Genomic DNA, 12,839 nt, shown 5'->3' with positions numbered 1-12,839 from the left:
TCCAGGCCAGTTAACCTTCTTTGGGCACTCTCTTTAGCTTTGTTTTATCCATGTATACGTGAGTTCTCTGTCTATCTATATATATATATACTTATAGATTCAACTCTACGATAGCTGGGAAGGCGTAAGTGATATTAAAGTTGGCGATCAGTGGCTTTCAACTTGGTTATCATTAATTTAACCCAAAAGTTTGTCGAAAAAATAAAAAAAAAATAAATAAAAGTTAATTTATCTAATTATAGTAATCGAATATTTTAAAAAATCATTTTTTATTAATAATTATTTAAAGTACTATATTTAAATTATGGTATGATAAAAAATTTTTCGAGGATAAAATGTAAATTGAGAGTCACTCGGTGAAAATATTACGCGGGTCGAAGTTTTTGGATTATGTCGAGGGTTGTATAAAAGGGAGTCTTAAGACTGCGGGTAAAAAGATAATATATGCGTTAAATATTCTTATTTTTATTTTTTTTTCGACTAAATTTTACGGTACACTATTTAACGAGTCTGTTGAGTCATATATACGTGCATTAAATATTTAAACTTGTTAAAATTACAAAAGTTTTATTTATTTATTTATTTATTTACTTATTGAAAGCGGTATTTTATGTGAATATTATATTGATAAGTATTTTATAAGAGTTTGTATATTTGTACTTACCATTCCATTGTCCATTGTTGGACCGTACGGTGATTGGAAGCCCGGTTTTTCTGTAAATTTTATTATAAAATTATTACAATGATAAATAAATTTAATTTAAAATGTTATTTAGTACTATGGTTTATTTAATTTTCTCTTTGTTTCATAATAATAGTTTCGAAAGTTTTATTTTTCTGTCAAATTTTTATCAAACTAAAGAGAAAATTTAAATTCGCAATAAATTTTTAGTTGGTAAAATACAAAGAATATATATATATATATATCTTTTGGTGGTTGGTATAAAGAGTGAAAGAAATTTATTAAGTGTAATTTTGAAAAAAATATAAAAATTCAAGAGAATGGTGATGAATTTAAATTAACGTAAAAAGTTATATGCCATATAGATATATATATAATAAAACTCAAGATTTAATGTCAGCATATACTGACGATACATCTTTATAAATCAAAAGGTTTAACATGGTTGTGCCATTTATTTTGTTTCTCAAACGCGGAACGTGATACACGCACAGAATAACCGATCAGGAGCATCACCAGAGAAACTGAGAGCAGCATCTAGGCCGTGGTAACTCCCTTAAAACTCGGGAACACGGGTATCGGAAGCGAACCATACACACCAGAAGGAATACTGTATTCAAGGAGAAACGAGACTTGATTTGATATTAATATCATTCAGACTCTGAAAAGTAACGTATACAAACATAAATTTATGGTGAATATGTGATCTAGAATAAACTTAAAAATTTACAGATGTCAGGATTTGAACATACTCTTGAAAACTCATAGTTTTCAAGCTGTAAAGTTTGTTGCATTAGATATATATATGTATATATATATATATATATATGTCTACTAGCTAGTAGACTTTATTATAGAGTGTGAGACTGATGTCCAGTTTCAAGACCGTCTATGCCAGCAGACGATTTGCTCAGATAACTATGAATTCTAACAGTTTCGGCTTGTCTATGACATATTCGTCGGAGCGTAGATACACCGACGGCACGCCAGTAATATCATGCATCAAAGGACAAGCCTAGGTACCAACGTGTCATCCTCAGGACACTATGGTAAGCCCCGTTATGACGTACTGTCTCTCATCGTCCTATTGCAATACTGGGGCAAAACATAACTACTCCATCGACCTAAATCAATTCTTACTTTATTACTTACAATAAACCGCAAAATCATTTAATTATTAAAAGCTTTGAGTTAAAATTTTAAGACATGTTGAGCTATAATTATTTTTAAAAAAATAAGGTATTTCGCATGGTTAAGATATTAACCAAATCATTTGATAATTAATTTTAGGTTGTATTTTTTTGGATAATAATTTTAGACCAATATCACTAAATAAAAAGAAAAAATTTTAGTCCAAACTTTAATGAAGCTGATGAAATTTTAAGTTCATTTTATTAAATGACATCTATAATTGAATTTTGCACTAAACCGCAATATTCCCACGCATAAAATTTATTTTTTCCACTATATTAAGGAAGTGTATATATTTACCACATGTCGTCTGAGAATTTAAAAAATTCAAAGTAACTTAAGTAGGATTTGAAATCCAAACTAAGCGATGATGCTCGTTGCAGTGTTCTTAATCGATCAAGATTAAATTGCGTCTGGTCTTTAAAAACTTTCTATACGCTTTGTATTTTATAGCAAAAGATATTTTTGAATATGAATTTCTAAATATTAACTCTTTTTTTAATTGAATTTCAACAGAGCGAACACAGGTGAGTTGCAGCCAGTTCACCTTCAGAGTAAAGACGATTTAAAATCGCCTCACCTGCCATACTAACTACAAGTACTTTCGAATGTATGGCTAAAAATAAGTCTTTGAAATTATATGTATATATAAAAAAACAAAAGCTTCTCAATTTCATCAATCTACTTTACATTGTTTCATATATATATATATATATATATATATATATATATATATATATATATATATATATATATATATATATGATATTTTTTTGAAATCGAATAACGATATCGAGTGTAGTAGACTCCGACAATGTAAATTCGTGTGGTCGTGCCACGCGACTCAAAGGGTTCTCGTACAGGTAAAAATAAAATTGAGAAGGGACATGACAAAAATGAATAAAAAAAAATTCCCCGTTCAGGATAGACAGAGGAAATAATACCTTCTCAATTTTGGCTGTCAGGGGGCCTTGGAGCAACCCTAATAGCTTAGTCGAGGGGTAAAGTTGAGGAGGTTGTGGAGCCTGAGAGAAGAGAGAAGAATAGAGAGAATTTGGGATACAAACTAGTAAAGAAAAAATGAAAAAAAAAAAAAAAAATAATAATAAATAAAATATAAAAAGTTGAGAAGGGCTCAGGTAGCCATTGGTGCTCAACCGTGCCTGAATATACAAGTATTCGTTGGACTCTTTATATTTGTATTACACAAAATACTATACAGAGTTTAGTTGTCTGAAGAGGAATAATAAGAGTAACCATAGTGGTGAGAGTAAAGTCCAGAGACCAGACCCTTTTATAATCAAGGATGAACGACCGCGGTCAAAATTTTAAAAGGTGCAGCTTGCATTTTTATTATGGGACGATACAGTTTTAAGACCTGTATCCGGCCATTTGGATTGATCGATAACTCTTAGGGGATAAAATATGTATAAGATTTATTCTTAGGGATTTAGCGAGGGCGGATATGAGAGAGGAAGAGAGGTCAAACAAGATTTTTGAATAGTCTGATGGCTGACCTAGCTAATGCCACATTATAACTTGAGAGATTTTATTTTCTAAATTAAATTTTTGTTTTTTAATATCAATAAATGCCCATTATTTTCATATGAAGAATCAACTAAGAAAAAAGAAACTTTATTTATCCGGTACCCTTGAGATATTTACAAGTTATTCAAATAACATATTTCGTAATTTCCGTTTTTAAATTTATGAATATATATATATATATATATATATATATGTATCAAAAGTTGATATGTTATATTACATCAAGAAACTTTTGATGAAACTGGTGGGAATTTTTAAGGGATTTGATACTTTGATGAAGCCCCAGGGTGCCATGGGTACCCCGGTGCGGCTTAATCTTTTTCGAGAACAAAGACAGAGTAAAAGCAAAAGAATTAAAATTAAAAATGAAATAAAAGTGAGAGAGAAAGGAGACTACAGAACGGTGTTGGATAGTGAGTTTAATGCGAAGGTGTATCGAAGAGAGAAGGCCGTCTGCCACGCGACCAGGTAACCAAGTGGTGGGGCGCGAGACTTGGGTCTTAAAAAACGATTACAAAGCTATACTCGAAACCGATTATTTAAAATCTCTGGTAAAGATGCTAAAGTACTAGAAAACTGATTTAATGCTTGCAAATAACTTAACCTGTTATTTAATCTCAAGGATTTGACTTATTATTATTATTATTATTATTATTATTATCATCATTCAATTGGAGTAAATAAACTATCTTTTTAAAAAACGGTGTACAAGCAAGATTTTTTAATAACCAAGACCCTGAGGCATTTGAGCACCCCGGAGAAAAGGAAGCTAAAGGGGCGCGGGAGGAAGAGAACACGAAACAGAAAAATAAAAAGTAATAAAATAAAAAAAAAAAAAAAAAAAAAATAAAAATAATCGTCCGTTGCACCGTTTGGGAGTAAACGGAACGCGTACGTATACTTGGGTGCTGCTGGCTCTGCCACGCGACCAATGATCTGGTGGGGGCACGATGTAGCCGGACGATCTAACGGGGCGCGGGAGGGTAACGGCAGAGGTAAAAAATAAAAAAAAAAAAATTGTAGAAGGCGAACGAGCAACCGAAAGAGCGGGATAGGGGGATAAGGGAATGAGACGCTCGGGGGACGACGGCCGCAGAAGCAGCTGTCGCTGATGGTGCCCCCCTTCGTATTACACTGGAAGGGGCCCAACAGAGGACACTGGCGTAGGGCGTCAGGGCCCACTGGCCCATACAGAGGTTCTCCACCACTATTTTATCGCTTTTTATTTTAATTTACCCGCAAAGTCTTCAATAGTAATTATTTGTCATTAACTTAATCTCGCAATCCTGTTTACTTAATGTACAGATATATATATATATATATATATATATATATATATATATATATATATATATATATATATAAGAAAAGCCTGACGTGAATTAAGCTCGTAAATCTATTAAAGTATCAATGGGGTATTTTATTAAGTCCGACAGCAATGAACTTTCGGGTGATGGTAAAATTTGTTAAAAATTCATTTAAAACAATGCATAACTGATTGGTTAGGTTAGTGGAAAGGTGTGTAATAATAAACGAAGGAATAATCGGGGTGGCTGTTAGCACAAAACGCAAACGCGTGCCGGGGCACGTGACCCACACGTGTCTACTCGTCTTCTCCCCCCCCCCCCCCACACCCTCCCACCTTTTTCTTCCTTCCTCATCATGGCTCTCTGATTGTATTCATTCACTATATATTAACACAATTCTTCCTATCGTTTATCTAATATATAATATATATATTTACATTTATATATCTTATCACAAAATCTGACTACTCAAACTCATTTCTTTCAAAGTCGCTTGACTTTTTTCCCGAATATATACCCTTTAAGTATATCAAAGTATTCGACAAGTGATCAGATTCTTTACCAAAAGGCAAATGATTTTTTTAAAAACAAGGTTGTTCAGTTAAACTTAATAAAATTAATCAATTGGAGGCTTAAAAATTTATCAATAATACTAACAGTGACATCAAAACAGACATCTGCAAAAAAAAAAAAAAAAGGGCGCCAGGGCAATGGCTTCGTAAACAGAATCAAAGTACACATACACATATACAAGTACATAAAAAATATTTATTGGGGGTTGATGTTTAACAGTAGCATTTGCTGTACGAAATAACATGCGGGCCAGCAAACTTGACTTACGTCGAAATCTGACCAGATGTCTAGTTCCAAAGGCAGGTCGTGTCAGGGTGTATTGGCCCGTTTATGTTCACGACCTGGTGTCTGCGCCTCCACAGGTGCTAAATCATTTAAACTCCGTATGTTTTTTAAATCACTCAAATTATAACACACATACACATACACACATAAAAATAAGTGATTATCAAAACAATCGTTTGATATATAATTTAATAAAAAATCCTCTAAATTATAGGATGTTTGCGTATAGATATGAAAATAAATTAAAAAAAAATGTTAATAAATTTAAAAGTTGAGAACTTTTGATACCACGCCAATGCTGAGGGGATATGTGAGAACGTGCTCTTAGGGTGGTAGCTGCAGCCGAAATACAAGAGACACTCTCCATCATGATATAGATTTGTTTGAAAAAAAAAAAAATATATATATATATATATGATTTTAGACAACATAAATTTATAAACTTGATAAATTAAACAGAATTGTGTAAATAAATTTTTTACTAACATTTGTATTAAAGAAAAAAAAAGAAAAAGTAATCTGGAGAAAGTATATCCTAAAGAAGCAGATGGTCTTTTCATCGTGTTAAGTATATGCTAACACAATAAACAAATACTAAAAAAATTGTTTTAAAAAAAAAATAATGAAATAAAATTTAAATGAAAAAAAAAAATAAAAAATATTCTAATTTTGATGAAATATATGTGACGAAAAATTCCGTTATTTTATGGAGGCAGGCTAAATATGCCAATTTTTATCCGACAACAGTTATTATAATTTCGAGGACGTGTGCGAGGCGCGTGTGAGGAGCTAGAAGGTGGGAGGAGAAAGAGGATCTGTGCATGAGAGAAACAGGAAGAAAATGAGAAAGAGGAGAAGAGGCAGGTGCATCATGGTGACACTCCCTCGGTTGGTTATAACTTTGAGGCTGCTAGAGCCTCGAAGTCACGGAGTGTTGTGTCTGGACCTATACGTTTATGGTTTTCACTCATTGCATTGCTTGTTATTTTTTGTTTAAAAGACTATTTAAAACTGTTAACAATTATAATAAACTGTTAATATTTTTAAGTTATTGTCGTCGACTTTTGAGCTTCATTGTATTTATTTCCTTGTTTTAAATTTTTTTCTACAAGCAAACAATAAATTTAACCAATTATACATAATATTTTTATTTATCAAGTTTTGAATGTAAATAATTACAATATGAAATTGTGAAAAATAAAAAATAATGGAAATAAAAAATTTTCGAATGATCATAAGAAGATTCTTTATAAACTTGCCGCTCCAACACCTGTCGAGGAGAAGACCGACCAACAAAGATTTCTCTTTTTATTATTTTATTTTAAAAAAATAACTTCCAAAGCCCCATAAGATCTCATGATCACCAGCCAGATATTTTTAGAACTTGTAGATAAAAATCCTTCATCTATATATAAATATCCTTGTACTTGAAAACATGAATGTTATATTATTTTATTTAATTTTTTTTTTTTTTTTCATTTATATATTTAGAAGATTAGATTTAAATAATTATATTTAATAATTAATGATCCTAATCTTTTAAGTATTAGTGCTGAATGGAAAAATCAATATGATAATAAATTTTTTAGTGTTGATAAATAAATAAATAAAAATAAACATAGAGAAAAAGACGCAGTACAATTCACCCAGAGTTAATTGTGTCGATTAATTACGTACTTGACATACGATTTAAATTGCTCTCGACAATTTTCAACGGCATAGGCATAGATATATATATGTACAAGCCCAATTACTACAATCGACTCAAGTGGGTAACGCTAAAGAATTTAAATACCATTATATTAAATAACTTTAATGTATTTTTCTTTAAATATTTATTTCATTACCAATTTAGTTGTTTCCTTATTTTATATATATATATATATATATATAAGAATGAGAAACACTGTGACGCAAGTACGATGCATCCTCCATATACCACACGAAATTCTCATCTCGGCAGGTGTAAGCAATCCAGAAACATCATTCCAAAAGTTCTTCGCGTCATTGATTCAACTTTCGATGTATATTTAATACTTGGGTACTACTTTTTTGCATTTAATCCGAGACGGTTTGATATAAATGAAAATTTAAATTATAACAACTTAACTATTGAGTTCATAAAAAAATATTGTATACAAATTTATTAAGGATTTTAATTATCTAAAAAAAAAAAAAAATCGTGAGTAAAATTTTTGTAAAACTGTCTTTTATAAAGTTATAGGTTTTTATAATTTTAGCTGGCTACTAATATTTTTCGAAACGAAAATTTTATTTTTTTCAACTTGAATAGTTTTTGCAGCTACGGGCGTTACAAGCATTGAAAACAGAAAGAAATATTTATTACAAAAATCAATAATGAAAAAGTTTTATTTTTTTCTTTTAATTTTAATATAAAAATTATTGATTATTTAAATATTTATCTTTGTTCTGAATTTATAAATAAAATTATTGAATTTCGTGTTAAAATTTAATAATGATAAAAAATATGCCGACCATAATAATTTTAAATAAAATTTAAAAAAAAATAAAGAAAAAAAGGGCCATATCTATTGATTATTTATAAATTGAAAAAATAATAACAAATATTGTTAAGAGAATAAAAGGGTAGGTTATTAGATAGTAAAATGAAAAATAGCAATAGAGGCAGCACTGTCCAGCACATTGACAAGTAGAACCAAAACACAGATCGTGGTTGGAAAAAAAAAAAAAAAAAAAAAAAAACATCAATAAATTAAAACACTTGATCACAATAATATCACAAGTAATTCTTAAAATATTAATTACAATAAAATGAAGTAAACGATAACGTCGGCTGTAAAAATGTAAAACCGACTGGCATTAATCGAAGTATTAAATAGGTAAGCTCACGCTGCTCATAACTCGTCTAATTTAATGATACAAACTGACAATAAATATTTAAATATCTATAGATAATTTATTTACAATGTAATGATAAATGTATGTTATCACTTACCGGGTTGTTTGTTGGCTATTTTGTTGAAACAATTTTGAAAAACCTCGTAAAGATGCATTGGCTCGTCGTCGCTGGCCGCCATGTTTTTACGAACTGTCGGTTGTGGATCTGAGTTTTCCTATTCGGCCACACGCGGAGCCACTACGCACGCACTCATCCACTAACACCACTGACGGCACTGACACACACCATTATCTAATCGTACTTGCTTGTATTCAGTCTTGTGCAAACCTTTTTTACATTCACATACAACACTATCAGATCAGAAGCTAGTAGAGATACACTATACTAAATCCTACTCCTACAGCCTACACTACAGCCACCAGCACCAGCGGGCATCGGCAGGCAGCGGCTACTGTATCGTAGTATCCTGTGTACACTATCCTCTATACTGTATCAAATATTATATTGTATACTCTGTACGCTCTCTACAAATTCAGATTCCAAAAATCTACAGTACGTTTACGTTTGTATGTTGTGTGTATTTATTTAAACTTATTTAAAAACAAAACTCAATTGATGTCGCGGCATTTTATTTATTGACCAGCAACAAAATGGACTTATTATTATTAAACAAATTTTTTTTTTAATTATTAAGATATATATATATATAATATACATGATGCTAAACGTCGCAGACATTCGACAATTTAAATGTTTTAATTAACAAGTCACTTGTCATTATAATAAATTGTTGAAAACATCTTACAAAAAGTTAATCTGACCGACGTATTTTTAATAATTAATTTCTATGAAAAAAAAAAAAACTCATAATGATTACTTTTAGCATCACAAATATATAATAAAATTTTTTTATTAGATATTCAAGTAAAGAAGTTAGGAGTTACGGATGGCATAAAAAATCGAATTATATAAACCAAAATTTTTACTGATTTACTATTAACGTGTAATTAATTTTCTACAATTTATCCTACAACTGTAAACAAGTAATTGTTTGTTATTAAAAAATATTTAAAATAAATTTAATTTTTAGTTATTATAATTAATACAAAAATAATTACAATAATTATTATAATAGAAAAGTTATTAAAAATAATTGCAATTTGAAACATAGTTTAGTTGTTTAAAAATTTATAAATAAATAGAGGAATTGAAGTTAGTGCCACATAGTATTCGTAAAAAGTATAAACTATTTTTCCAGTAAAACCTATTTAAAAAAAATTTTACTGTTTAATAGATTATTCATATTCCAGAAAAATCGTTGTTCTGAGGTACTGGATAAGAAATATCTTCATATTGTTGCCGTCCAAACTCTGCAATAAAAAAAAAAAAAAAAAAAAAGATTAATAGGGTTTGAATTTCTGGACAAGTATAAATTTAAATATATTAATTTCTAATAAGTAAAATATAAACAAACCACCAGCTGCTGTTGGAAATAGAGTTGCAATGGTACCACCTCTTTGTTGACCAATTTTCAATAGATATTTGGTTGAAAATATCCGAAAAATCAAATTTGCGATCATAATAATCCCGCTGAATCTCTGAGATGCATCTACAAGTTGGTGATGGTATCAGATAGAAACATCTTCTGCAGCATAGTCAGAGGATAATAAAATAACAGTGTCCTCTTATAAATTTATTTAATTTTAATTCATGCATTTAAATTAATAAAGTAATCCGGAATAATTTTTACTCACTGTCGCCATTAAAGTAGATTGATAATGTGATTATGTCGAATAGAATTGATAGGACATTTATAATTAACGCCTAGAAAAAAAAAATTATCTAGTTAAAGTATTGAAGAGATCAATGTATACAAGTTATTGAGTAAAATATATTTACAAATTGTAAGGGCTCATCCGATTCAGTGTTGTGGATCGCCCAAAGAAGACAACCGAAGAATAATAAATTGTAAAATATCGCCGACTGTGGACACCATCTGCCTTGCAATCCCCTATCGATATAAAGTAATTATAAATTTTACAATTATAATGATTAAATTAATTTAATGACAAATTTATTAAAAATTATATTTACCATGTTGTAAGAATAAAATGGATAACAAAGATAATCTACAAAAAAAAAAAAAAAATGTACATTTTAAATATAATAAATCCGAAGTTACGCCCCAGTTGTATATGATTATTATATTAAGTACGTAATAAGATAAATATAAAAAATATATATATGTATACCATTGTGAATATTCAATATATATTTATTAACGTTTCAAATAAAAAAAAATCATTTATGAAATTTGAAATGAGAAAATTATTCAGAGTTTTGATTAAATTTCAGAATTGAAATATATATTTTGCAATTACGAAAAAAGATGATACTACTTGGTAATAGTATTTTTTCATGATTCGGATTATTTTTAATGTAACTAATGCTTAATTTAGTAAAGTTACTAAAAGCTTGGGTGTAGTAGAAAAAAAATACCTTTAATGTTGCGTGAGATATGTTTGATAGATTTGGCATTTTTAAGAGTCTTAGATAAATATATTATTAAAGTATTTGAGACTACTGGTTTTGAACTGTCAATATAAAGGGACTAGATTTTTTTAATCTATCTTTGACGTAATGAGTAATATAAGTAAATATTATTGTAGATCCGAAGAATAACTTGTCATTAACTTATGAGTTTACATATTTGACACCAAAGAGGTAGTGTTTGGTAGATAAAATAGAAGGTAGGCAAAAGTAAGAGAAAATACCAGAAGATGGTACTGCCAGTGAATTACATAAAGAAATTATTATTTTAAATTAAATGTAATACTACAAAAAAGAATTAAAATTGACAACATTTTCAATGGCGGCATGAAACGTGAAAAGATGGAAAATTTCAATTAATTATTATTATTTTTTATTACAGGAATAAGGTGGAGAAAAAATAAAATAACACAAAAGAAATTATAAGTTTGTTCTTCAATGTTTAATTTTATTAAAGAAGAGCTCAAAAAGAATGTTAGACACTACTCAGTAGGTATAACGGCAAAATAATATCGGTGATTGATAGTCAGAGGTCTGACCTCAAGATGGCCTCGAGATAACCTCGACATGACTTCGACGTGGCTGTGCCAAAGGTCCAGGATTCTAAAAATGAACTGTTCTTCTCAATTTATTTTCATTTTAAATTAAAGTATCTCAAAAAGTATGCAGCGGCTCAAAAAAAATATGGAAAGTGTTATCATCATTAATTGTCATATATCATTATTCATCTTCATATGAATTTCTTATTAATTGTTTAAAATAATAATTTATGTAATGCCGTAAAATGGACAACGGAGTCGAATTTGGGATTTAAAATGGCATGATAATGAACAAAAAACGTTACCCTCCACCTCCCCAATTTTCTTTCAAATTTCTTTAAAAAAAAAGCCCAATTTCCGTCGAAAATGATACAAAGGATATGTAGGAAAATTAAAAAAAAAACTTAGAAAATGTTCCCAAATTTCTTAAATTTCCAAAATTTTTTTCTTCATGAAATTTTCAATTTCTTGGTTTAAAAAAACTTCAATATCTGTTAAAAATAAAAAAAAAAAAAAAACGTCAGAATTTTTTAATTTTAAAAACAATTTTTTTTTATCAATTTTTGCTATTGCGTGGGAATCTGACCAAGTGTTCTGCGGGGCATGGGGCCGAAGGCCCCATGCGGGGGGTGGTCCCACAAAAATCCTGGTCACGTTCCCTATCAGGTGGCGTTCCCTAGAAGACGTTATCAACATGGAGAAATGAATAGGTGGTCAGATTCCCTAATAGGTAGCGTTTCCTAGAAGATGTGATTAATAGAAATAAATAAGTAGTAGGTCACATTCCTAAGTAGACAGCGTCTCCGAGAAAACAGCGAATGTGACAAATAATGTAATTTCCCTTTCCCTTTCCCTTTCACATCCCCGTACTTTTCTAAGTTTTTATGAGGAAAAAAGTTGAATTTCCGTTAAAAACGATGAAAAAAATGTCTAAAAAAAGTTGGAAAAAACTTAGAAAAAATTTCCAAAATTTCCAAAATTTTTTTTAATGAATTTTTGAGTTTTGTGAGTGTGAAACGTGGGGGTCAGTAATGGATCCCCCTCCGCCTCCCCGCGCCCCACCCTACGCCGAGTATTCTAAGCCTCAGCCCCCTCGATTTTCTCGGCCATATGAACTTTATTTAAATTATGCTTAAATTGAGCGGAAATTATCTTCGAAGATATGGACAAAGTTGTAATAAAAAAGTGTCGGAGGGGGTAGAAAAAAATGTTGTCTATTAAAAAAAAAAATAAATTTTTTTTGGTAGATGTAATTTTTTTTTTGGAAAAAATGATCGATTTTC

General features: G+C 29.8%; 2 protein-coding genes across 11 annotated transcripts in view; both read right to left on the bottom strand.

Annotated features, from left to right (window-relative positions):
* The window catches only part of LOC103578529 (transcription factor 12), a 52,559-nt gene extending 43,634 nt beyond the window's left edge, over window positions 1-8,925 (bottom strand). For 3 of the 10 annotated variants that reach the window (XM_053742901.1, XM_053742904.1, XM_053742906.1), the window contains exons 1-2: window positions 8,564-8,924; window positions 665-714 (exon numbers count right to left, since the gene is read on the bottom strand). In XM_053742901.1, coding sequence (XP_053598876.1) covers window positions 665-714; window positions 8,564-8,645 — 132 coding nt within the window. In that variant the 5' untranslated portion in view covers window positions 8,646-8,924. Of the gene's footprint in view, window positions 1-664; window positions 715-8,563 lie in introns of all 10 variants that reach the window. The other 7 variants (XM_053742905.1, XM_053742900.1, XM_053742903.1 and 4 more) reach the window with 5 other exon arrangements.
* A 549-nt stretch (window positions 8,926-9,474) lies between these two features.
* On the bottom strand, window positions 9,475-11,193 carry LOC103578522 (uncharacterized). Its single transcript, XM_053742913.1, has 6 exons — window positions 10,967-11,193; window positions 10,562-10,596; window positions 10,367-10,478; window positions 10,222-10,291; window positions 9,942-10,076; window positions 9,475-9,837 (listed from the first exon to the last, which is right to left on the bottom strand). Exons 1-6 carry the CDS (start codon window positions 11,003-11,005, stop codon window positions 9,767-9,769), a joined length of 462 nt encoding a protein of 153 aa, XP_053598888.1. The 5' UTR covers window positions 11,006-11,193; the 3' UTR covers window positions 9,475-9,766.
* Window positions 11,194-12,839: the final 1,646 nt, after the last annotated feature.

This window comes from Microplitis demolitor, chromosome 2, assembly GCF_026212275.2.
Source record: "Microplitis demolitor isolate Queensland-Clemson2020A chromosome 2, iyMicDemo2.1a, whole genome shotgun sequence".
NCBI classification, from domain to species: domain Eukaryota; kingdom Metazoa; phylum Arthropoda; class Insecta; order Hymenoptera; family Braconidae; genus Microplitis; species Microplitis demolitor.
Note: the sequence above shows the minus strand (reverse complement) of the source record. Positions and strands in the feature narration are given on the sequence as shown.